At 39.7% G+C, this 26524-nt stretch overlaps 2 protein-coding genes across 2 annotated transcripts in view; both read left to right on the forward strand.

Moving 5' to 3' along the window:
- Positions 1-26524, forward strand: part of LOC128074290 (uncharacterized) — a 497996-nt gene that overhangs the window by 433467 nt on the left and 38005 nt on the right. The gene's annotated exons all lie outside the window — the stretch shown is intronic.
- Positions 638-25450, forward strand: DEPDC1B (DEP domain containing 1B). Its single transcript, XM_052670488.1, has 12 exons — positions 638-738; positions 1279-1544; positions 9303-9435; positions 9624-9626; positions 11611-11738; positions 14359-14489; positions 16785-16832; positions 17229-17369; positions 19919-20085; positions 21523-21699; positions 22302-22487; positions 22795-25450. The coding sequence occupies exons 1-12, from the start codon at positions 691-693 to the stop codon at positions 22954-22956; spliced, it is 1590 nt and encodes a 529-aa protein (XP_052526448.1). The 5' UTR covers positions 638-690; the 3' UTR covers positions 22957-25450.

Raw genomic sequence — 26524 nt, forward strand, 5'->3', positions numbered from 1 at the left:
GGAGAGAGACAAATACCACTACTTACACCTGAGGAATTGAGTCTGCATTTTATTATTATTCGTTTTCTGTGAATTCGTGAAGTCACCGTGCTAATTCACCATTCTTTGCACACCTCAGCTCACCTTCTTTGCAAGTGTTTTCCAGTCTCAATCCTCGGCCCCTCTCCCAAACGTTCGCTGCTCTGCCCTAGCAGGACGCAGAGGCCATGAGTACTTCACGCTCGTTTTAAAATTGAGCCATCTATCCCTCCGCTGTGCGCAACAGGAAGCAGGCGTTGCGCTACTCTGCCCAGTCACCGCCATTCTTCACTGCCTCTGGGCTAGCTCAGCCGTTACAGCCGAGGGAGGCACCTTTCCTCTCTACCCGTACTGGGAAAAGGGCGGGCTGGCAGCTGGGCGTGACAGAGCCAAGCCGAACCCCGCACAACGCCACTCCAGCTCCCCCTGCCCGCCCCTCAGCCCGGACTGCTGGGGGGAGAGGGCCGCGACACTCCCCGTGCCGAGAGCGTAGTGCCGGGGGCGGGACAGGTGTTCCCTCCACCAATCAAAAACGTCGACGGGCCCGTCAGGTGCTGCGACTGGCGCCCAATGGGCGAAAGCGACGCCTCGCGGGCTCTGATTCAAACGGTCGGCGGGCGCAGCGCGTGCGGCTGCTGGTTTCCGTGGAGACGGGGAGGCCCGGCCGCGTCCATGGAGCCGGGGCTCGTCGGGCCCGGGCCGTACCGCGCCACCCGGCTGGTGAGTGAACGCCCGCTGGGCCGGCTCCCGCTCGGAGCCCTGCGCATCCTTACTTAGTCCCGGGGGGAGCTTCTCCCTAGCGGTTCCGTGGAGCTGAGCCTCTGAGGGCCGAGCGCTGCGGCCCCGGGCCTGTCCGGGCAGCCTTCCCCGGCGGCCGGGGACCTGAGGCGCGCTCAGATACGCGCTCAGAGGCGTGCTCATGTACAACGCCGGGTGCTGGCGTTACCTGAGGTGAGTCCGTGCGGGGCGATCGGCCCTGCGGAAGGCGGCCGTGGTCCGGTCCTCCGCCTCACTAACAGGGCGAGGGGCGGCCGAACTTCCCCCTGGAGCCGCTGAGCCGTCGGGAGCGGAGGGTTGTGGGTGTCCTGGCTGCCGTGTTCTTGTGTCTGTTCTCACATCTCTGGTGTTTAAATGAAAGTTCGGGTTTCAGTGTGCTTGTTGCCCAGGTGAACGAAATCTACCCAAATCTGTGTTCTGCGTAACTAAAACGCTTCCTGTGGAAGAACTCCCGTAACAGTTTGATTTGTGTCTCCTTCCTAGTGGAATGAGATAATCGAACTCTTCCGTGCTGGAATGCCTCTAAGGAAGCATCGATGCCGCTTCAAAAGCTACGAGCGTTGCTTCAAAGCCTCGGAGGCAGTGGACTGTTTGCATGAACTACTTGGCTCTAACCAAAACTTTGGCCCAGAGGTGACTCGCAGTCAAACGGTTAAGCTGCTTAAAAAATTCCTGAAAAATCACGTTATTGAAGATATTAAAGGAAGATGGGGCAAAGAAGACTTTCAAGATGATGGCCATTTGTATAGGTAATGCTGTGTATCGTAGCTGTGGAAAATGTAGGTTTTATGAAAACATTAATAGCTTTTATGTACTGGTCTTACAGATATTTCTGAAAAGTGCTGTTGCGGAGGTATCAGTGTGTCTTTTTCCTTGCTGTTAAAGACACTTTCTCCTAGCGATGTCAAGTAGCAGGACTTAACGCTTGATTTTTTCTTTTCTCAATATATTTTTATAGGAACTTTTCACTTGATTTCATGTTACAAATACAAAGTCATTTATAGATTTTACAAGGTGGCAGAGTCTTTATGCTGTTGATAGATCTTAGGCTTGTCAGTAACTGAAAGTGTATTGAAAAGTGCTGATAAAAGTGGGTATGATACTGAGTGTCCAGCTCCAGTTCTCCTTCCCCAACCCCACCCCCATCTGCCTTGGATGAAATTTCCATTCCTTCTCAGAGAAGAGGGGCCATCTGAATTTAAGTATCATCTGCAACAGCACTTTTCTTTCCACCTTGGATCATCGATAGATATATTCTCTAGTTAAGAAAGTCTCCTGAAAGAAAGAAATTCTTACTTACATCAAGGATAATTGTTTGTTTATCCTTGTCTAACCTCTTAACTTGTACTTTGTTAACAGAGATAAACTAATCTATTTGAGTCAAAAGCTTAGCATGTTTAGAGGGGTTCTTTCACTTCCTGTGGCATCTGTTAAGGCTTGGGTATCAAGAAATTGTGGGTTCTAAATTCTTACATTCTTATATTGTCCTGTTTAATAATGTAAAAGTAAACATTATCTTTAGCATGAATTTGTAACTTACATTGTGATGAATCTTCTGTTGAAGAAATGGAAGCAGTAATGTTATGTTTCTGCTTATGAGTCTTTCTCATAAAGCATTATTTTGTATTTTTATTTTTCCATGGAAAATATTAAGAAATCATTACAAGTGTAATGTTGAATTTCCAATTGGTGTGAAGTTAGTTTTTTTATTTTGCTGTATTATCTTTCATAGTTTCTAAACTGACGTGTTAGCTTTTTTTTTCTCTCTCTTATTCGTACATCTGTGCTCTAAGCACTGCTTTTCACTACTGCTCATTTTCTCTGTTAACTTAGAATACTTTAAGGGTAAAAGATACATATGATGTAATTCTTTCTCTGTTGTTATAAACAGAATACAGCTGAGATATTTTTCTCATAAAATAACCACATTTTTTGTTTACAAACTTGTGCAGATTATTTAAAATCAGTTGGATTTGTGATCGATTCAGTTAACAAATTAATACTGACTCAAATTTCTTTACTGCTGCATGACATCTTTCAGTTAGTGGCTGCAAGTTCTTGGTTTAATATTCTGAAGAAAAAACCAAAAGCAAAAATAAAAAAAACCCTGTACCTCAGTGTTACAACTTCTCAGCCAAGTAAGTTAAATATTTGAACCAATTTTGATCAACCTTTGTAGGAGAAACTTTAAATAAATTTGGAGGAATAAAAATTGAATGTGTTCTCCAAATTTAGCCTCATTGGAGGGGTTTAATGTAATCATTAAAAAAGGAAGTTTAATGTGTTGTCCTGTTCTTAAACTCTTTTCTGGCTATCTGCTTGAGGCTGCTGTGTGGGGTGGGAGGAGGGAGCAGATACTGATAACTTTGCTCATGAACTACCCAGTGATTCAAAAAGCTGAGGGGCTCTTGCACTTTGACTTTAAACTGGAACTAAAGGTTAAGTGTAATGGAATGATGTGGTATGAGCTGGTTTATACAGCTGAAAGTCACCTTCTGGTGGGAAGACTATCGGAGTATGCTGGCATAAAAATATGTTGAGAGTGACAGAAGACAATTAATAATCATATCAGTGTACTTCATGTTTCTAGGAGTTATGTTAATGATTGGAATAGAAAGGCTATGTACTTGGTTTTAGAGATAATTTCATGTATATATTTCAGGAGCAGTGCAGAGGAGAGGGATTTTGAAGAAACTGGAAAAGATGAGAGGGGAGGGTGCAAGGTAGAGGTTTTACAAAATACTTTTGATGAACTGTGGAATGCTTGCCTTAAAGCAACTTTTGGTGTAGAAATGGTAACACAGAATTGTAGTATTTGTTATTTCCTTTCTTTTCCATATACATAGGGTTAAACATTATTTTTCTGGCCTGCCTTTGCTCACATATTTAATGTCCTGGCAGCTCCCTCTGGTGGACTTCACTAAAGTTAATCTTTTAGATACAGATGTCTTACAATCCTAATATAAATTGAAACACAAGTAGCTTTTACTTCCATTGATAATACTTACACTGGAAATCTTGATTTGGTTCATAGATTTCCATGTTAATGGACTGTAACTGCAACTATATGCTATGATGCAGAGTTGTCAGTGGAAATCAAGGTAGTTAGATATTTCCATAATTTCTTGTATAACTGAAGTACTCATATAGAACATATAAGATGTGCTGTCAAATGTTGTTTTGCCTAAAAGTGTTAGGAAAATTATTAATTGTCAATGTGAAAAATAGTATGCTTTATGTGTTGGTGACTCCTGACCTATTGGCTCAATGTAGTCTAAAATAATAAATGATATGTTCCAGTTTTGGAAGCTTTCAGGCTTTATGCTTCTTGGAACCTGAGCAATTGTATTAAAAGGGCATGTGCACTGCTAGTATAGAATCATAGGACCTTTTGAATTGGAAGGGACCCTTGAAGGGTCATCTAGTCCAGCTCCCTGCAATGATTTTAAAATATTTAAAATACAAACAAACAAAAAACCACCACCACCAATAAAAAACCCTTCTTCCTTATATTCAGTTTAAATATCCCTTTTTCAGTGTGAAATCATTTCCCCTTGTTCCATTACAACAGACCCTGCTGAAGAATCTCCTTACTTCCTAAAGCCCTAGATGTGAAAGTCTGTGATCAGATCACCTTGCAGCCTTTTCTTTGTCTTTTTGACACACTTTTCTGTGTCCTGGTGGACGACAGGTTGGCCATGAGCCAGCAGTGTGCCCTTGTGGCCAAGAGGGCCAATGGCATCCTGGGGTGCATTAAAAAGAGCGTGGCCAGCAGGTCGAGGGAGGTGATCCTCCCCCTCTACTCTGCCCTGGTAAGGCCTCATCTGGAGTACTGTGTCCAGTTCTGGGCTCCCCAGTACAAAAAGGACAGGGATCTCTTGGAAAGAGTCCAGCAGAGGGCCACAAAGATGGTGAAGGGCCTGGAGCATCTCTGCTATGAGGAAAGGCTGAGTGAACTGGGTCTGTTCAGCCTTGAGAAAAGAAGACTGAGAGGGGACCTGATCCAGGTCTATAAATATCTGAGGTGTGGGGGGCAGAATGGCGAGGCCGGACTCTTTTCAGTGGTGAGTGGAGACAGGACAAGGGGAAACAGCTGGAAACTGCAGCATAGGAAGTTCTGCACCAATGTGCGCAAGAACTTCTTTACAGTGAGGTGACGGAGCACTGGAACAGGCTGCCCAGGGAGGTGGTGGAGTCTCCTTCTCTGGAGATGTTCAAGACCTGCCTGGATGCCTACCTGTGCGACCTGCTGTAGGGAACCTGCTTTGGCAGGGGGTTGGACTCAATGGTCTCTGGAGGTCCCTTCCAACCCCTACAATGCTGTGATTCTGTGATTCTTCTCCAAGCTGAATAGCTCCAGCTCACTCAGCCTGTCCTTGTAGAAGAAGTGTTTCATCCTTTGGATGATTTTTGTGGTCTTTCTCTGAATGTGCTCCAACAGATCTCTCCTTTACTGAGGTCTTTACATCTAGATGCAGTATTCCAGGTGAGGCCTCACCAGTGCAGAACAGAGGGGTAGGAGCACATCCCTTGTCCTGCTGTCACACTTCTTTTGATGCAGCCTGGAATACAATTGGCTTCCTAGACTTTGAGAGAGCTTGTCCATCTTAACAGCCACCAAAACTTCCAGGACCTTTTTGGCAGGGATGTGCTGTACCCTTTTGTCCCTCAGTTTGTACTGGCAGTGGAAATTGCCATGACTCAAGTGCAAGACCGTGCACTTGGCTTTGGACCTTGTGGAATTCACTTGGATCCACTGCTTTAGTCAGTCTAGTTTTCTGAATAGCACCCCATTCCATTATGGTCTTAAACTGAGACAGAGGAGGTTTGGGTTGGATATAGGAAGTCTTTCACCCAGAGGATCGTGACACACTGGAACAGGTTGCTCAAGGAGGTTATGGATGCTCCATCACTGGAGGTATTCAAGGCCAGGCTGGATGTGGCTCTGGGCAGCCTGGTCTGCTGGTTGGTGACCGTGCACATAGCAGGGGGGTTGAAATTCAATGATGTTTGAGGTCCTTTTTAACCCAGGCCATTCTATGATTCATTCTATGATTCCTCAGGCATGTCAGCTGCCAGACACAGCTTTGTGTTGTCCCCAAACTTGCTGAGGTTTCATTTAATCCTGCTGTTGAGGCAATGAAGATGTTTCAGAGCTGTAGTCCCAATACAGATGCCTAAGAGTCACTGATTTCCATCTGGACACTGAGCCACTGACTACTAACTACTCTGTAGGTATGGTCTTGCAACCAGCTCCTCATCTGTAGACCAATCCACCCATCAAATCCATATCTTTCTACTTGGAAGAGAAAAGTACTATGGGTGCTCTATTAAGGGTCTTACTGAAGTCCAGATATATGACACTAGTGGCTCTTTCCTTGTCCATTGACAAAGTTATGCCGTCTTAAAAAGTGACAAGCTTGACAAGGCAGAACTTGCACTTGGTGAAAACATGCTGGTTATTCTGCATCACCCTTCTCTCTTCCATATGTCTTAGCGTAGCTCCCAAGAGCATCTGCTCCATGATCTTACCGAGCACCGAGGTTTGGCAAACAGGTCAATAGCTCCCTGGATCATCCTTTCTACTCTTCTTAAAAGTAGGTGTGATATTGCCTTTTCTCCAGTCACCAGGGACTTTATCTGAGTACCAGGAATTTTTAAATACCGTTGAGAGTGTTTTGACTGTGACAACCAATTCCCCCAGGATGCTGTAATGCATTTCAGTGGAACTCAGACTTATGGATGTTCAGTTTCCTCAGATGATCACAAACCTGATCTCTGCTTACAGCAGAATGGGCACTGCTCAGCCAATTTCCACCTTCTGAACCACCTGCTTGAGGGCTGTGTGTAGAGCACCAGCTAGTGAAGGCTGAAGCAAAGATGTTGAGTATCTCAGTCTTTTCCTTATCTTTTTTTACCAGCCTACTTGTGTTGCTCACTGTACTTTTCTGGTTGATGTACCTGCAGGACTCTTTCATCCTTTGCCAAGTCCAGTTCTGGTTGGGCTTTGGCCTTCCTAATCCCATCCCTACTCAGCCTAGCAGTACCTCTATACTCCTCTCAGGTTACTTGTCCTTGCTTTCACTGCCTGTGCGTTTTCTTCTTGCTCTCCAGTTTGATGAACAGGCTCCCTGGTTCAGCCATGCCTCCTTTTCCCTAACTTCCTTCATGTGGAGATGAAAAGCTCTTGAGCGCTAAGGAAAGCTTCCTTAAATACCTGTCAGCTCTGTTACACTCCCTTGTCACTGAGGGCTATTTCCATTGCAATTTTGTTATCTAACTTCCTGAAGAGCTAGAATTTGGTTTTCCTAATATTAAGCTTCCTGATTTTAGTCTCTGCCTATCCAGTATCCCTCAAGTGTGTGTGAACTCCACCACTGCATTATCACTGCAGCCCAGGGAGACTCCAATTATGTTAGTGAACAACAGGTCCAGTATTGCATCCCCCTGGTGGGGCTGTCTATTACTTTGCTCAGGAAGTTACCCTTGATGTAATCCAGGAAACTCCAAGTGCCTGCAGCTCACTGTACTCCTTTTCCAGCAGATGCCAGGGTAGCTGAAAGTCTTTCAGCAGGATGAGAGCCTGCGATCATTGTGTCTGCTGTAGCTGGAGAAAGGCTTCATCAACAGGCTTTGCTTGATCAAGTGTCCTGCATTTGACACCAACCACAAAGCTTCTTTTGTTGCCTCTGTCTCTCACCTGTAGCCTTTTACTTTGCTCATGGCTGTTTTTCAGGGGCAGCTCTTCACACAGTATTTATTCCTTGATGTAGAGGGAAATGCCTCTTCCCTTCCTTCCCTGCCTGTCCTTCCTGAACAACATGTAGCTGTCAATAGCCACACTCCAGTCATGGGAATCATCCACCAGGTTTCAGTGATGGCAACTACATAGTGGTTTTCCAGGAGCCACTGGTGGCTTCTATCTCTTGTTTGTTTCCCAAGCTGCATGTGTTGGTGTAGAGGCACTTACTTCAGCTGGACAGCTGGCCTTGCTGTCTTCTTGCGTGATAACTTCTTAATTCCTTTCAAGTGTTTGCCTTCAGTCTTCCTGTTGCTTTCAGATGTTTGGGATTTCATCTGTGATAACGGTTAATTGACACAAAAAGGTATCTTTGCTACCTGCTTGTCTAAACTGCTAAAACTAGTGCTGTTTGTAGAAAACAGTGTAAATCTTGACACATCAACTTTGGAACGCTTCTCAGTTTCAATCTAATTCTTGGGTTATTTTTGTGTAGAAACCAGAGACTTTTCACCGTCCGTCCAAAAGCTTGACCATATGAATCTTACTGTAATGCTATGTCATGGAGTTTCTCTAGATCTGTCTGATATACTGATTAAAAAAAGGCCATAAAATCATGACATCTTATTTGAGAAGAGGGGAATGCACCTACTTTTTCTGGTTTCAAGAGCTTCTCTCCTGATTGAGGAAATTGACAGATTCAGGTGTTAGGATGAGCTAGAAGGGAAATGGGAAACTACTGAGAATATTGTAAAACAAAAGAAAAATAAGATTCTTAACCCAATAAAACTAGAAAATAAAATTAATGTGAAAGCTAATTAGATGTTGGGATTAAAAAGGTGGACTAAAATTTTAGAGAACTTGAGAAATCTTGAGTATGAGAAACTTTATGGCAGGATATGATTGTGTGATATCTACTCATGCACAAGTTCTTGTTGCTTAGGCATAGCTATAACTGTCCTTCACACACTGATAAGGGGATGAGGGAGGTAAAAGCAATTTCTTAGAGCATCAGGAATCTTAGCATCTAAAACTTGGGAGTGTGGGTAAATGAGATTTGATCTGAGTCAGATTGATGGGAAGATTATAATCAGATTTATTTCAAATGTGCTGTCATTAATTTTTTTTACATACGCTCCCAGCAGGGTGAGGATTGTCTTCTAGTACCTATAAGGTCTAGCTTAGGGTTTATTTCTGCCAATTTCTTCAAGGCACTTCTTGAAATGCATTAAAGGGTGAAAGTTTCCTTCTCAACCAGCTGGAAAAGACTCCGAATTGCAAGATATGATCTTTGCATAGAAAGCATGTAGACAAAAAGAATATGGTAATGCGGACAGAACTTTATGCACTGATTTGTGTGCATGCTAGTTAAATGCAAATGATAGGTCATGTGACTTAATTATGTATCTTTGCTTTGCACATGGTGAAAAACCTACCTACAGCTTTTTCAGCAAAAACCCACCTTCTAAAGAATAGTCAGGTGGTGCTGTTTGAGATACACCAAAGACATCTACCCAAGGCTTTCAGTTATATCATAGAATATACAAAGGGCTTCAGCTATTCTGGAAAAGCAGGTAAAGGTCAAATGACTCATCCTAGGATGTTTGACCTTTTACTTAACACCTATCTTCAGGCAATTAAGGTGCTCTGTAAATGTCCAAGGCTTTTGCTGTACTTGTGTATGTGAAAGCTTACTTCCATAGTTTTCCTTTGGTAAATATGGAATAATGTGAAGTTCAGAAGTTTTAAAAGTGTTCTCCAATTATAGATTTCCTCCTTCCTCACCACTGAAGCCATACCCAAAGAAACCTTCATTTGGAAAGGAAGTCATTAAATTTCCAGATTGGAATGATCCAAAGGCTGGCACTTCCCAAGAACACATTCCTGTGAAATCGATCATGGTAAGATACTCAGTTAATTTCTCCAGACCTATACACATTTGGAAAGCAAAATTCAATCAGGAATTCTTCATTGTGCCACAAACTACTTGGTTAGAGAATTAAATGTAAAATACTTCTAATTGCGTGGAGCAAAGTTGTTCTGAATGATTTGCTGAAGATTTTGGCTTTGAGTATTCTTTCTGTTATAGACTGTAATGTACTTAGCGTCCTAGTTCAGCATGGATGCATTTGCCAATATATTTGCATCTCAGTGTGCTCTATTTCAAGTGATGTGTTTCTTATCATATAAGACATAATAATTCCTTTACTGTTGCTTACAATATAACTTCTATTCTGACACTTCATGTTGGAGAACATGCATAATATAATTCCTTGCTATATACTGTAAAGTTGCTGGTGATTACGTTTCCTTTTCTACAAGGAATACATTGCGTTGAAGGAGAAGCTGTCCTCCTTCTGTTGCTGTACTTGGTGAGCTTGGAGAATCATCCTGCTCTGTGCTCACTTGGATTGATCCAGCTTTTACAAAGTTGGGAAAAAATGTTGCTTTTATTGTTAAAAAGAAATTGTCCCTTGTTTTATATTTTATATACTAAAAGCCTAAGCCTTTTGAATTTCCTTTCTTCTAAACCTTTCTTTCTGTTTAAATTGCGTTCTCATCCTTTTTATGTACTGCTGGGATTTCTTTTAGAATTTTAGCCTTTTTATTGATGCTGTTCAGTGCAAGACTTTTGCCTTGGATTTCTTGGTGAATGATAGCCTGTTTGGAAAAGCAGTTCCTATTGTTCTGCTGAACATTAAGAGGTTCTGAGCAAATAGCTATTCCACACTTGCAATGCAATTATTTACATGCAAATCAAATGTTCTTTGCATGTGCAGCAAGTTCTATGTGGAGGCATGGTCCTCAGAACTTCAATAGTGGGTAAAAGATTTATACGGAGGAAAGAAAAGGTAGTGCAGAGGGCGAGTAAAAAAAAATAGAGTGTTTTAGTTACTGAGTAAGTACTTGCTGCAGTTTTAATACATTACAGATTCCAGCTGTTTGCTCTAAATTTCCATTCAAGCATCCTGTCCTGGAAAATGCTATCAAATGTCTGTTTATGTACAACTGTCTCAGATGTGCCACTATACAAATGATGCAAAGGAAAAAATTTTTTTTATTATTATTATTTTTTTTTAAGGCTAGCTGCCTTTAAAAAAAAAAAAAAAAAAAGGTGAAGTGGACAGGTAACTTGAGGTGGTTTAATCAAAACTTAAATTGCTGCAGCATCAAATAGAGTGCTTATTGGCTATGTGTGAATTGATAGACAGGGATCTGGGCAGTGAAATACTGATGCAGAAAGCCAGATACTAATTGCAGAGGATTTTTTTACATTTCAAACTATCTCAAGTCTAGTGTCCTAGAGTGACTGTTAGCAGTTGGAGTGATTAGGTGCATTCCTGGAGTGCATTTTATGATTTAGTTGTGAAGAATGCTGTTAATTTGATGTAGGACTGCTGTGGTGCAAATCATTGCACAGTAACTAGGAATGATCCAGAACTTTGCTTTAGAGTATGCTATGAACACAGCCTGCATTGTATGTGCACTTATCTGATGACAGTTTTCAAGCACCGAACTTGAATGTGAAGACTGAGTAAAGGATAATAGTCACATGAACTTGTACTCTCTTTACTTCTCTTTAATAATGATAGATTAGATAAGGTGGATGTCTTTATCTGTAACTGTGCGCTTTCACTTTATTGCTGTTTTGAACTTGCTAGTAAGTTTACTATTTAATTATTATCAACATACAGTGAACAAGAACAAAAAAAAAGTTTTTATCTCACCTAAAAATTTTCCAATAATTTTTCTATAAACAAGTGTTTAGTCTTAGTATGGTAGTTGATATGAACTGGTTTTGGTCCTGAACAAGATGTGAACCGTGTTCTAGACCACTGACTTTTAATGTGGATTTTAATGGCCACTCAGATCATTTTTTCAGCTTTGGAGATGCTAAGTAACAGAGAAAAGATGCGGTGCATATGAAAGCTAAAATGCTTGCATCTTGGAGATTTTGCTAGATTTTAAGACATTTTAAAATTATTGCATTGTTACACATTTGTGGTACACTGTTAAGTATTTGAAAAATCACTGGCTAGTGAGCAGCGCTGTTTTTTTTTTCCTTCTGATTTTAGAATTCTGAAATGTGGTACAAGCGTCACAGTATAGCTATAGGGGAAGTACCAGCATGCAAGCTTGTTTTCCGCAGGGAGTTAACACAAGAAAACATAGAAGAGATATGGAAATCAATGACTTTGTCACGGTGAGTATGCATGTTAGTAATACTAACTTTCCTGCAAAATCAGCAGATCAAGTTCACAAGAAAACTTCAGTACTACCTGACTTCCTTCTCTTGTACTATTTCAGTTCTTTTATTGTGTGGGCTTTGTTTTGTTTTATCACATTTTTCCCTGAATCTTTCCCTTCTCCTGTTATGAAATTGAAGAACTCATGTAGAAGTAAGACACCATTAAGCCTTTTAATGAAAAGTACAAAACTTAATATGAAGAAATAGCTATGTCTAGAAGTCTTAGAGAAATTCCTTACGTTTTTCGTAAGGAATATCCTATGCAAAACTAAATACTTTATTTTAGAACGTTTTTTTTGTCCTGCAAAAATATGCTTTAGATAATTTTACACTATGATATCTTTTCATCTAAGCCTGGCATACTATCTCTATGTAATAAACTTGATCTAGTGCAGTGCAGCATAGAATCATAGAATCATAGAATCATAGAATCACCAAGGTTGGAAAAGACCTAAAAGATCATCCAGTCCAACCGTTCACCTATTCCCAATAGCTCCTACTAAACCATGTCCCTCAACACAACATCCAGCCTTTCCTTGAACACCCCCAGGGTCGGTGACTCCACCACCTCCCTGGGCATCCATTCCAGTGCCTGACCACCCTTTCTGAAAAGTAATACTTCCTCATGTCCAGCCTGAATCTCCCCTGCCGCAGCTTGAAGCCATTCCCCCTGGTCCTATCACTAATGACACGAGAGAAGAGGCCGACCCCCAGCTCACTACAGCCTCCCTTCAGGAAGTTATAGAGAGCAATGAGGTCTCCCCTGAGCCTCCTCTTCTCCTGGCTGAACATTCCCAGCTCCTTCAGCCTCTCCTCATATGGCCTGTGTTCCAGACCCCTCACCAGCTTTGTTGCCCTCCTTTGAACACGTTCCAGGGCCTCAATATCTTTCTTGCAGTGAGGGACCCAAAACTGGACACAGCACTCGAGGTGCGGCCTCACCAGTGCTGAATACAGGGGAACAATCACCTCTCTGCTCCTGCTTGCAACACTGTTTCTGATGCAAGCCAGGATGCCATTGGCCTTCTTGGCCACCTGGGCACACTGTCGGCTCATGTTCAGCCGAGCATCAATCAATACCCCCAGGTCCATTTCCTCTATGCAGTCCTCCAGCCACACTGCCCCAAGCCTGTAGCGTCGCCTGGGGTTGTTGTGGCCGAAGTGCAGGACCCAGCATTTGGCCTTGTTGAAACTCATCCTATTGGCTTCAGCCCAGCTCTCCAGCCTGTCCAGATCCCTCTGTAGGGCCTTGCTACCCCCAGGCAGATCCACACTTCCAGCCAATTTGGTGTCATCTGCGAATTTACTGAGGGTGCACTCGATGCCCTCATCGAGGTCATCAATAAAGATATTGAAGAGGACAGGCCCCAGCACCGACCCCTGGGGAACACCACTCACAACCGGTTGCCAGCTGGATTTGACTCCATTCACCACCACTCTCTGTGCCCGGCCCTCCAACCAGCTCCTTACCCAGCCAAGAGTGTATCTATCCAAGCCTCTGGCTGCCAGCTTCTGCAGGAGAATGCTGTGGGAGACGGTGTCAAAGGCTTTGCTGAAGTCTAGGTAGACCACATCAACAGCCTTTCCCTCATCCACCAGATGGGTCACTAGATCATAGAAGGAGATCAGGTTGGTCAAACAGGACCTGCCCTTCATGAACCCATGCTGGCTAGGCCTGATCCCCCGGTCACCCTGCACATGCCGCATGATCTCCCTCAAGACAATCTGCTCCATAACCTTCCCTGGCACCGAGGTCAGGCTAACAGGCCTGTAGTTCCCCGGATCCTCCTTACGACCTTTCTTATAAATGGGAGTCACATCGGCAAGCCTCCAGTCTTCTGGGACCTCACCAGTCAACAAGGAGCTTTGACAGATGATGGAAAGCGGCTCGGCTATCACCTCCGCCAGTTCCCTCAGCACTCTTGGGTGGATCTCATCTGGCCCCATCGACTTGTGGCAGTCCAGTTGGAGCAGTAGGTCTCTGACTGTTTCCTCCAGAATCACGGGGGGGTTAGTGTGCTCCCCAGCCGAGATTACCAGGTCAGAGAGAGGAGTATCCTGAGGATAACTGGTCTGACTTTTAAAGACAGACGTAAAGAAGGCATTCAGAACCTCCGCCTTTTCCTTATCCTCAGTGGTCACATTCCCAGCCTCATCCAGCAAAGAGTGGATATTCTCCTTTGTCCTCCTCTTACTGTTAATGTATTTATAAAAGAGTTTCTTATTCCTTTTCACCCCAGCGGCTAGGTTAAATTCAAGCTGGGCTTTTGCCTTTCTGATTTCACCTCTACATATCCTAACAACTTCCTTGTATTCATTTTGAGTGGCCTGTCCCTCTTTCCACAGGCGGTAGGTTCTCTTTTTCTCCCGGAGCCTCAGGAACAGTTCCCTGTTCACACAGAAACTGTGTGATCAGAGAATAGTGTCAGTCTGCTCTAATCTTCCTTTGCATGCTTATGACTTAAATAATAAGTGTAAAAGGTCTCTTTCACAACTGTATCTGCCCTAATGTTATATATTTTCTTGCAAATTAGATTATTAATGTATTTGTTGTGTTTTTAATGTATTTTTACAGACTACAAAAAGTCTTGGGTTTGGATTGCCTGGATGAAGTGATAGATACAAAGCTTGTGAATTCAAAGCATATTGTCCAAAATGCATACAATGTCAATAAGCAAGGCATTGTCACGTTAGAAGACAAATCAAGTGAGTATTTCAGAAGTTCTTGTTTAACTTCTTAGGTTGTAGTTTATTATTTTTAAAAAACAACATAACTCTGATTTATACAAATACATAGCAACTTTACACTTTTATAACCACATTAAAAAAACTAGAGTTTTTATGAAATGTACTGTTGTTGTGTACCCCAACAGCAAGAATCAGTTTTCTTTTCTCCATCCTCACATTTTAATGTCCCTGCTTTAGTACATGTATTAGGTTTATGTGGGAAAGCTTTGGCAGCAAAGAGGATGCTGTAAGAAGAGCCCAGCAGTTGCCCCATGTCAGCTCAGAACCAGTGCCACCTGGCTCCAAAAAAGTCCCAGTGATAGCCAAAAATGATCCAGTGAATGATTCAGTGAGTCATGCTGTGAGATCATATTTAAGAAAGGAGAAAAAATGCTGCACAACAGCAGGGGGAGAGAGGAGTGTATGAGGGCAAAGGCCAGGGGGCACTCCAGGCCCAGAGCATATCCCCACTTGCATTCTGTGAAGGAGTCCACGGCACAGCAGAATTGTGTCCTGAAAGATGCTGCAGTTCATGGAGTTCTTTGCTGGAGTAGGTCCTGTGCTAGAGCTGCCACCCGTGGAGGATCCATACTTGAACATTTAACTCCTGGAGGGTGGACTCTGTGGTACTGACTCACATTGGAGAGTATTGGAGAAATAGAACATTTGGGAAGCCCGCACAGAAAACTACATCTAGATATTAGGTATCCCATTCTAGATGACTGGGTGATAGGGACTGTGTCATGGTTCTATGTTTTTTTTGTTTTTGGGTTTCAGTATTCCACATCAAAACATCTTGTAGTGTACAGGGCATTAAAGTGTCACTGCCCCAGTCCCAGCTACCTATCCCTGTACATTACAGCAGTCACAGATCTGGCCCTTCCGGGTGGGGGGGCGCTCTCTTGCTGCCTGGCAGTGGGTGCTGGAGGTGCTTTCCTAGCTGTTCCAAGCTTTCCAGGTTTGAATCGGTCCCGGGAACTCTCTCTCTCTCATCTTGTCTGATCTATTAATCTCAATTTCAGTTAAATTGTATATATTGTGTTATCTTGTATTCCAATATTATAGTAAAATAAGTTTTCCTCCATAGATTGCTGCCGCTGCTCTTTTCCTCCCTTCCTTCCTTCCCATTTTTGTGGGACTGAGGTGGGGGGGGAGGGCAGAGGCCTGTTGCCCCTGTCATGGACATAGATTGATCTGGTCAACTCCATGACAGACTGTTGTTTGCTTTCAGTTTCACTGCTTTAGTTTGTTATTATCAATAGACAACATATTATATTAATTTCCCTTGAATCTGTTTTGCCTGTGACACTGATTGGTGAGTGATCTGCCCCATCTCAACTTGCAAATTTTTTTCATCATATTTTCTTCCCTTGGGAGACTGAGAGGGAATGAGAACTGTATGGTGAAGTTTAGCCTACTTACTAGCATGAAACCATCACAGCAATATTGAACAAAGGTGAAGGAACTGACATTTTTCAGTTAGAATTGTGGGGATGTATTTTTTGAAGCTGCCTTTGTCAGCTTATCTGTGCCTGGAGTGTCTACAGGAGAGCAACATGTAGTAAAAAAAAAAAAAAAAAAGGATGAGAATATATACAGAGAGGCTTAGAACTTTTAATTTTTGCATTTTCAGTCAGTATATTTTGAAAGAAGCAACGTGTAAAACTGTTTTTCTCACTAGGGAAACATTAAATATGATATGAGAGATTACTTAATATTGTAACCATGTTTTCCACAAGATCTGTAGAGAAGTGAAACATCAGGTAGGAACCTGATTTGGTTTATGAAAGTAACCATGTCTAAAGCATTTATGTGTTAGTTCTCCAGACAGTTGGAAGACTTCAGGATATTGCTTTCCTCTTTTCAGAAATGACGAAACTGAACATATGAATGCTTTTCAACATGCATAGTACAAAATAACCACTTTACACATTCATTAGTCCCTTACAGAAAATCCAATATGTTTGGTTAAATTTTGCAAGGCAGATTAATACTATATGATACAATTTTCCTTATTAAGCTGCAAGAGTTGTAACTGGTTGATATTGAAGCACTGAATATACTATGTTTGTAATCTGACAGAAGTTATTTCTCTCTATATTAAGTAGTAATCTGTTTTTTTTTCCTTGCAGTCTACTTTATAAGAGGAACGTCATTAAGAATTTTGAGTTCACTATGATCTTAGAATTTGTACTAGAAAAAAAAACAAACAACAAAAAACAAACACCTGAGTTACACTTTCATTTACATTTTTTTAATTTTTCCCTTGTGCAGAGGACCTACCTCACTGGATATTGTCAGCAATGAAATGCCTAGCGAATTGTAAGTAAACTTGGAATAGAACCTAAAATGTCACTTAAGAAAAAAATCATCTTCATGATGATTCACCACTTCATCAGCATTTCACCAAATATCAGTGATATTCATAGTCAGTATTTTTTCTGATAATGGCCTTGAAAACAATGTTGAAAAAGATCAGTCAGTGAGCATATGTTCTCCTGTCAGTGCAGTTTACTTCACTGAAATATCTTAAGGTTAAACTATTTCTACTTTTCCCTCAATTATGTTTGTTTTCACTAGATCTGTTAGAAATATAAATAAACTATTTTTAATAGTGTATCTAAGCTTCTTTCCTGCATGAATTTGCACTTGTAGTGGCTGGAATAGCAAACAGTTGATTAGCTGCAAATTAACTTTTTTTTTTTTTTTTTTTAATAGGGCCCATCTGCTCAGATTTGAAGCAACCTACATATTCAGGATTTGAAAGAGATGTCTTCAAAACAATAGTGGACTACTTTGGCCAGATGAAAGAACCACTTCTTACATTTAATTTTTTTGATGTTTTTGTTAGTGTGTTAGGTAAGTGGTCTGGGATGTAACAAGAAATGTATTCCTGGTGCTTTAAAGACAGTTTAATTTTTAGCTATAGCTTTTTAAGCATCAACCAAAACAAATTAACTTACCACATAGAAGTAGATGACCCATAGAAATATCAAAAATATGAAAAATTAGGAAAAATAGGAAAGAATTCTGGGTTTAAAAGTAAACATGCTTTGTGGCATGCTGTTTTTCGGCCCTTTTTGCTAAGAGGCGCAACACTGCATTTTATGATCTTTGTAACTGAAAAAAGATTTCAGAACAATTACGTTCAATAACTGCTAAGGTTATGTAACAATTCTTCAGATAGTAAAGGGGCCTATCAGTTACTGACATTTTTTAGGAATTTAGTATTTTTGCATTTTGTTAGTATTTAGTTCACTATCTTACTTCAAATTGATTATAGTTCCATTTTGGAATTTTTCTTCTGAGGCAACAAATGTTCCTGACAATATCTTTTAGATCCTTCCTACTCTTTCATGCTTTTTTTTGCTTTTCTATTGTATTTAGTATGTTTCAGGACTGAGTTTCATTTCACAGCATTCCAGATGTAAAAATGAGAATGAGCAATTCATATCAACACTTCTGTACAAGTGAAAAGAAATTGTGCACTCTTTCAAATAAGTGTGAAAAAAAAAACAAAAAAACAAATATATATATATATATATTCCATATGGAATTTTTCCTTAAAAACAAAAATAAATATATACAAGTCATGAAGGTATAGGATTTTAAGAACTACTTTGTTTTCAATCTTCATACTTTGCCAATCTACTTAAAAATACCAGCAGTATATGTTTGAAATTGTCAGATCTTTCTAGCTTTGCCTAGGCAGCCTACTCTGGACACCAATTTACAGGCATTTAAATGTCTAAAAAGTTTCATGTGGCTGTAATGGGATGTCTTGGGATACTTGATTTAAGTACCTTCAATTATGTAAGGATAAGAGTGGTTGGTCTAGAGTATTCCCAGGTGTTTTTTTCACGCTGTTTTACTTTTTTATGATTCAATTATTAGTTTCCCTCTTCAGCTAGAAAAAGAAGTTCAAGAAGGCAACTCATCTTCTGTTGTGATGTCTCACTCTCCTTTTTGTACACAAAAAATAGTTCTTACTAGTAGTAGGAAAGCAAATAAGGGACCTAACTCTATGCACATGCAAATAATGTGGGGAATAAATGAGGAATTACTTGTGTATGCCTGTTGGTCTCTGATCTTATTGGTATCACAGAGGCGTGATGGGATGGGCACAGGTTCTTTAAGAATGACGTTTAGGTGAGGTGAAGTCACTCTACTCAGTGACCAGCTGAAGTGTGTGGAGCTCTGCCTGGGAGTAGATGAGGAACAGACGAAATTTATGGATTAAACGAGGGCAAGGACAGGTGACATTATGATGGTGATCTGCTGTAGGCTGTCTGAATAGGAAGAACATGTGAATGAGGCCTTTTACTCAGATGGAAATTTCACAAGGCCTGGTCCTAGGGGCCTTTAAGCGCTGTGGTATCTACTGGAGGGACAGCACTCTTGAAGATTCCTGGAACAAATCATAGAATCATAGAAGTGCTCAGGTTGGAAAAGACCTTAGAGATCGTAGAGTCCAACCACAACCTAAGCATACTACACTTACTCTAACAACCCTCTGCTAAATCATGTCCCTGAGCACCACATCCAAACAGTTTTTAAACACATCCGGGGGTGGTGACTCAACCACTTCACTGGGGAGCCTATGCCAGTGCTTAACAGCCCTTTCTGTAAAGAAGTGCTTCCTGATATCCAACCTAAGCTTACCCTGGCACAACTTGAGGCCATTTCCCCTTGTCCTGTCACCATTCAGAAGAGACCAACTGTAAGGCACTGTAAGCACCTTTCAGATGTTGGAAGAGAGCAGTAAGATCTCTCCTCAGCCTCCTTACCCCAGACTGAACAGCTCCAGTGCTCCTTGTAGGACATATTCTCCAAGCCATTCATAAATCTTGCTGCCCTTCTTTGGACCTGCTTCCTTCTCCAAAGGGTAGAAAAGCCAGTGAGGAGATGTACTACGTAATACACTAACAGGATGGGGCCTGTGGGGAATCTGAAGTCCAAGGAAGTCTTGGCTGCAGTTACCTTGGAATGGTGGAGTGGAATCAAAGGTTCACAACAAACTTTCAACCCCAGGAGAGCAGACTTTAGCATCTACAGGAATCTTCTTACTAGAGTGAGACAAAGCACTAGAGGGAAGAGGGGCTCAAGAATGCTAATTCAAAGATTGCCTCCAAGATCAGGAGCAATGTATCCCAGCACAGAGAAAGTGGCAAAAATATCAGGAGACCTGTATGCATGAACAAGGAACTGCTGGCTGAACTCAAACACAAAAAGAAAACCTACAGAAAGTGCAAGTCAGGACAGATAACCTGGGAAGAATACACTTCCTTCCCAGAAAAGGAATCTGGGGAGATGGATTCTTAAGATATTTAGAAAATAACTGTGGAAATAGGTAATTGAGAAATGTTTCTGTGTTACTTTTTTTTTTTTTTTTTTAAATGGTAAACCAGGTCTGCTGCAAAAACACAGCGAGGCTATAGAAGCTCTTCAAATATCTTGTCTCCTGCTGCCACCAGAAAATCGGAGAAAACTGCAGCTGTTGGTGAGAATGATGGCAAGAATTAGCTTTAACAAGGATTTGCCACCTCTTTCTGAATCAGTGAGGACCAGAGTTTTGGTATGTATAGTAATGAGACAGAAGATCTCACAAGGCTTTTGGAGTAGCAAAAGCTACTCTCTCTTACTGGAGAGCATATGTAAAGTAAGGCTTGCTTATTTGATGAATAGTTTCTCTATTCCAATTATGCAAAAACATCTCTGAATTTGAACAAGTTGCTTTTGAGCTTGTGAGCAAATGCAGAACTTGCGCAGGACTTGAAGGTTTCCCCCACCTTAAAGTTAAATCCCCTCTGATTTTTTTTCAATGCAGACTTAAACAGACTGACTATTGAGAGTACAATAATGACAGAATAATAGAAGATGAGGTCTCTGTTCTTCATAATTGCAAAAAGTGTGAGAGAAACAGACTGCCTGCTTGAATTAAAGTTAAAAATATATGTCTGAATTTTTTTTGTTTTTGCAATGAGAAAAGCAAATCGTGCCAACTGATTTCAGTACTCATTTTTGTTCTTCACTTAACTACAGAAACATTCTTTTCTGTATATCATTTTTATTCATAATTTGACAAACCCCTACTCTACGCTAATGTCAATGAAAACTGTGATAAATATATAAATAGTCCTACAAAAATGACATTATCACAGTCACATTTGTATTGGTTTTATTTTAGGCAAAATTTAGCTATTCCACTATTTCTTTTTGTTAACATTTAAGTTCTCTGCAAGGAGTAGAGCATTGGAAAGCTCAGCCATTCCATAAAAATCTTAGGATGTCTACATCTGAATTTTTTCTGTAACAATGAAGATTTTAATTAGTAATAATGATATTTTATTAAGATAATTGAATTATTGACTGATACTTTTAATTAATTAACTGTAAATGATATTTTTTACAAAAATAACGTAATTATAAGGTAAATGTTATTTTTTTAAGTGAATCCTATACAATCCAAGTACTTTGTATTATATTTTATTTCAGTGGTTTAATCTACATCACAAAGCAAAAAACTTTGTTCTTCTGTGCTAGAAATGTTAATAGTGACTAGTACACAGCTAGAAAGCTTGTAGTCTCATATCTGAGTGTTCATTTACATGTAGTGAGCTGCACCTGAAATTTTATTTGAAGGATTAGAAAGTAATGGCATTAAGGTTTCCTTCTGCCACTTAACTTCTATTCAATTTCTGTGTTGTTTTTAAAAAATTATGAAATTTATGCTCTATTTGACTGGAAAGGCCGAGTGAAATGCTTGAGAGTAAAATGAAGAGCAGCCATTCTATGCCTTAGGTCAGCATTAGATTGTTTGAGGCAAGAGTCATCTTCGATCCATTCGGTGTCAGTACAGTACACAGTGCTTATTTTTTAAATTTTTTTATTTGTTTATTTTTCGGAAGTATGGTGAGTGTTTTGTTGTCAAGAGATCTTTTAGGAAAGATTTTAATACATGCAATTTTTTCTCTATAAATAGAAAAGTAAAGTAAACTTTTTTTTTTCTCAGATGGTTCAAGCATTTTCCCGTTGTATTCTCTGCTCTAAGGATGAAATGGACTTGGATGAACTGCTTGCTGCTAAGCTAGTATCTTTTCTCATGGACAATTATCAGGAGATATTAAGTGTTCCATCCTCCTTAAAATCTTCTATAGAGGAACATGTTGTACATGTCCAAAGAGTTCAAGTAGGTGTCTAGTGGGAAGAAACACCTTTTGTCACTCTGCTTCAATAGCAAAATCATGCCTCCTGCTCCTGAGTTTGATGTATCTTAGACTTTTGTCTGTCTCTGCTAGCATATTAAGAGCTAGTTTGTTTTGGCTACTGATACTCCATCATAACTATGTAGTTAAATGAAACTAAACAGATCTTGGACGTCTTAGGGACAAACATGTTCCCATCTTGGTCAACTTCATCTTCTCCAGGAATGGGATCACAATATTTTGAAGGCATCCACATGTACTCGACCTTATCATAACTTCATTTCCTTTTTCCAATATCATATTTTCATGTTTAGTTCAACATTTATTGATTTCCACTGAAGTACTTAGCCATTTATTTTTCTAAGAATTACACGGGCTTCCAATGTTTCATACTTCTTGACTTACTAGAATTCACTCAATTTGTGCAAGAGGTAGGAAGTAGAATTTGTAGTCTTCTCTTTTTCTGTTGAATGACTTTGAGTAATATTTAATGACTGTAATGACACAGTAGTTAACTTGGTGAGGTTCTTGTCTTTTTTCCCAAATTTGTTGCAGAGAACAACTTTTCTTTTTATTCTTTCTCCAGATAAAATATGCTGGAGCTGACACTGATGCGACTTTTCCTGCTCCATCATTTTGCCATCAAATCAGCGCAGATGAATTTGAATACCAAAGGGCAACTGGCTCTCAGGAACCGCTGGCAGCTTTATTAGAAGAAATTGCAACGAATAAAGAAATATCTGTGAAAGACAAGAAGAAGAAACTCAAACAAGTAAGTAAAAATTTCTCCAGTATTTATTTAATTTTGAAAAGCTGTATAGATTTTTACATTTATGGTCCTCTAAAAAATAATGACTCTCAAAGCAGTAGATAATCTTGGGCATTTATAACATTTAATTGTTTAGAATAGAAGTGCCATGGTGAATAAGCCATACTGGAAAACAAAACTTAATTTTCTATACAGAGATATAGAGAGTGTGTTGGGGGAATTTTCTTGCTCCATTCATGGATATGACAATTCTTATTTTAAAATGACAAATATGAGTGAATTCTTCATTTAAATTAATTTCTTTTTCTAGTTTCAGAAATCTTACCCTGAAGTGTATAGAGTACGATTTCCTACCCCTGAAACTGAAGCAGTGCTGTTTCCGGAAAAATCGAAACAGAAGCCACCACTTCTGATGTGGGCTTTAAGAAAGCCTTTTCAACCATTTCAGAGAACAAGAAGCTTTCGGATGTAAAGAGTTTGACTCAGCAAACTGAGTCAAAGCAAATTCTCAATGGATCTTACACAAAAGGAGCATGTAATTTGCTCAGAAAAAATACTGGAGTCTGTAGAGAACATCAGTAGAGAAGTGTTGAGGACGCAGAAATGTGAACCAATGTCAGTATTTTTTAAATCATGATTTTTTTTTTAATATTTGTTTTGTAGTTCTTAAAAACAAGATGATTAACTTGCATTGGGGATAAGGCACACTTGCTGTAGTTTGATCATTTCAAGGTCAAAACTTGTGTGCAATGTATTGTTAGTTAATCAAGAGCATTTTTTTGTTGTATAAACTAGGCCATTTGTTCATGTGTAGCTTGAGAAATTCCTAATTTGTAAGTACACGAATAAGTATGTAACACTGGATTTTGTTTTTCTGTTGTGTGACCTGTTGTTCTTATATAAAATTTATTTCATAAAACTGTAAAAACTCATTAATTTTGATTCTTATGATGCATTACATATAGGGTCAACTGTTGTTGAAGAGCCATTTCTTTTTTTAGTATAGACTTAAGAGCCTTTTCCAAAAGCTATTATGAAATAGTGCTGTACAAATTTGGATGGCTGTCCTCTAGAACTCATTTTGTCAGGAAAATTTGAATCTTTGCATTTCTTCTGGAAATGCAAATATTTACTTGATTTTGGAGTATTGAGTACCCTTAATGATCTTGTTTGTTTTCCAGTAAGAAAACTGTTGTACATGTAACTTGACTGGGAGTATGACTTGATTCTGGCAACAATTTGCAGACATCTACTGGTATGACACTGGTGGTACTTTTAGGTTATCCATCAGAGTTTTAAAGAACAGTTTTTTGTATGTCACTGAATGTCGAAGTCTATGCAGAGAGGAAGGCAGCAGGTATCTCAACCAGTTTGTCTGAAATTCTAATAATGTGCTGACTAATCTGCAGCATTCACTTTGCTAACCCTCTAGCATGTCAATAAGCTTGCAGATGTAAGGCTGTTGGTTTAATAGACTGGAATGTTTCTCGGGTATTGTGCTCTTTATGAACAGTACATGTTTTCATGGTCTGCCTTCACCCTTGCGCTTCTGAACAGTAATCATTGCTTAAATAAATGTGGTGCTAAAGGTACACTTTTCAAATATTAAGAACACATTAAAATTAATATTGAAAGTAGTCTGAGGCCACTTAAATTTTTTACTGGGTCTCTGGCAGTGATGTATCCTCTCATGTTTGTCATAGCATTCTGCATATTCTTATGTACAGACTGACTACTCATAACATAAACATTTGGTTATAGCAGCAATCCATAAAGTGTAAGAGCTAATAAGGCTAGTGTTGTTCATAAGAATGAGGAAACCCACCCGATTTCATCTCTGACATCAGTTCTTAACTGCACAGGAGAGGTAGAATTCTATCTATTAGGCACTGAAAATAATATCACTACTTATATGTGAGCCTTCTAGTGTCACACTGAATTGTTTCTCCAGTGATCCATTTCTACTGTTCATAGAGCCAATTTTAAACAGCACTTTGTGTTTATTCATTAGTTTCTAGTAGTAGCAATTGAAGACATGGTGTTTCTGTGGGTCAATTACAGTTGTGTTTCAAATAATTCTTTTTTGTCTGCAACAAAAACAAACCAAGCAAATCCATTTGTTGACAATTCCCATGCCTGCCAAAAAATGCTGTCACAAAAAATTCTCTAAAACCTCAGGGGGGACTTAGAAAGAGAACTGCAGCAGAAATAATAGTTTCGCAAGACTGAATTTTAACTGTTGTCTAGTCCTGAAGACTGACAAAAATTATCTTGGAAATAGAGAATATTTAACTACAGCTGCTATTACATCTCTTCCTTGTCTCATAACTGAACTAAATGCGCACATACAAAGCAAATATGGTATTTCTGAATGGAGGCTGGAAGAAGAAGATTGCTGGAACAGTAGTACAGAGAAGACGCTGGTCTTGGTAAAGAATAAAAATGTTTCTGAATTCCTAACAAGTAATCAATAGAAACCTCTGTTTTTTTATTAACGTTCTTAGGAATATAACTTCTCTATGAAAGCCGTGTAGTATCTTGATATTGCCAGGACTGAACAACCTTGAATCAGTTGGGCTTTATTTCCTGTGAACTGTGAGATTCTTCTGCTTACGCAAGTAGTTGTTACTGGAGAGGTTAGCTAAATTAAGACTTAGCTGACATTCTTTTTAAACACAGCAGGTGGAAAACTCAATAAAGGTAGATGATCAGTATCTTAAATATCTACCTTCAAGCTCATGTGTAAGTAGGAGCTATTTCTCAACATTGTAGTCTAAATTTAACTCCTTAGTACTAAAGTTTCTATTGCAATGCCATTATTTGTAGCTCTTGGGCTTTTTGGAAAAGAATCAGAAACTTTCAGTTGAAGTTTCTGTGATTTTTGTTTTGTGTGTATGCTAAGACCAAATAGGTAATTACACATGACTCTAATAGCAAACCTTCCAGAAGAGTGGAAAACTTGATGCAAAATTTTAGTGGGACAAATTTGATGCAGAATATTATAGCTAATTATTATTCAGTATGTTGTTTTTGATTTCTCACTGAAAGTACACTTGTATGGTGAATGTAGCTTTGTTTGTAAAACTAAAATTACAATTGTATTTCAAAGTGTGTTTTAGTTTTTAATCCTGAAAGTTATGCTGTGGGAGTGAGATAGCTATATGGTATGTTTAGGTATGGTATATAGCTGATAATATACTTAGCCTGTATTTGTTTTATTATGGACTCCTTGGAAGTACTAATGGAATCACATACATGGTTAAAAATTGTGCCTATATTAGGCTTTTTATGGCATTACTTTTAATGGCTTCTGGCAGAATACAGTCATTAGTCAGTAATGGTTAAGTGATTAAGAACTGCATAAATGTAAGTACAAGGGCATTGTAACTGATGGAGATGCACTTTATGGATTTTTTCAGAAAATCTGTACTGCATTTTCCTGTCAACATTTTCACTGAGAATGTGAAAATGAATGTTAAAAAAAACCAACACTCTTGGTATCACTAAGTCGCCTTTTCTGTTTCCAGAATGCTCAGTAATAATCAAGACATCAAAAAGGAACTGTGCAGGTTAAAAATGAATTCATACATGGTCACATCTAAACTTACATCAAAAAGCAGGGAATGTAGGTCATTTGAAAAAGAAAAGAGAGGAGGAAAGATTGTGCTCTGAAAAACTACAGTTCTATGAGTTTCCTCCTACAGTGAACAAGGCTTCCCAATATGCTGAAGCAGAGGGCTAATGTGATTCTTTAAGGTCTAAATTGGAGGTGGTTACATAAAATCAGCTGACTCATCTCTTGTGTGACCTCTGCTCAGTACTGAGTGACTGATACTGAAACATTGCAGGATTTGCAGATTTTTATAAAACTATAGATGATGGAAAATGAGAATTCGAAATTACTTTCCTTAAACTGAGAGTTTGCATTACTTCAGTCTTTCCATTTATGCAAAACAAGAGCAGGAAGTCACTTGATTTGCTCATGGAAGTACATTTACATAAAGAAGTACATATTTTGGTAAGCAACAACGATGTGGGTT

Source organism: Tympanuchus pallidicinctus, unplaced genomic scaffold, assembly GCF_026119805.1.
Source record: "Tympanuchus pallidicinctus isolate F22 unplaced genomic scaffold, pur_lepc_1.0 scaffold9, whole genome shotgun sequence".
NCBI lineage: Eukaryota > Metazoa > Chordata > Aves > Galliformes > Phasianidae > Tympanuchus > Tympanuchus pallidicinctus.

Bases quoted from the DNA above. Each gene is read 5' to 3' on its own strand.
- DEPDC1B (XM_052670488.1), top strand. From the start codon at position 691: ATGGAGCCGGGGCTCGTCGGGCCCGGGCCGTACCGCGCCACCCGGCTG. The intron at 21,700-22,301 runs GTAGGTGTCTAG...TTCTTTCTCCAG, and splicing joins TACATGTCCAAAGAGTTCAA to ATAAAATATGCTGGAGCTGA. The intron at 22,488-22,794 runs GTAAGTAAAAAT...TTCTTTTTCTAG, and splicing joins AGAAGAAGAAACTCAAACAA to TTTCAGAAATCTTACCCTGA.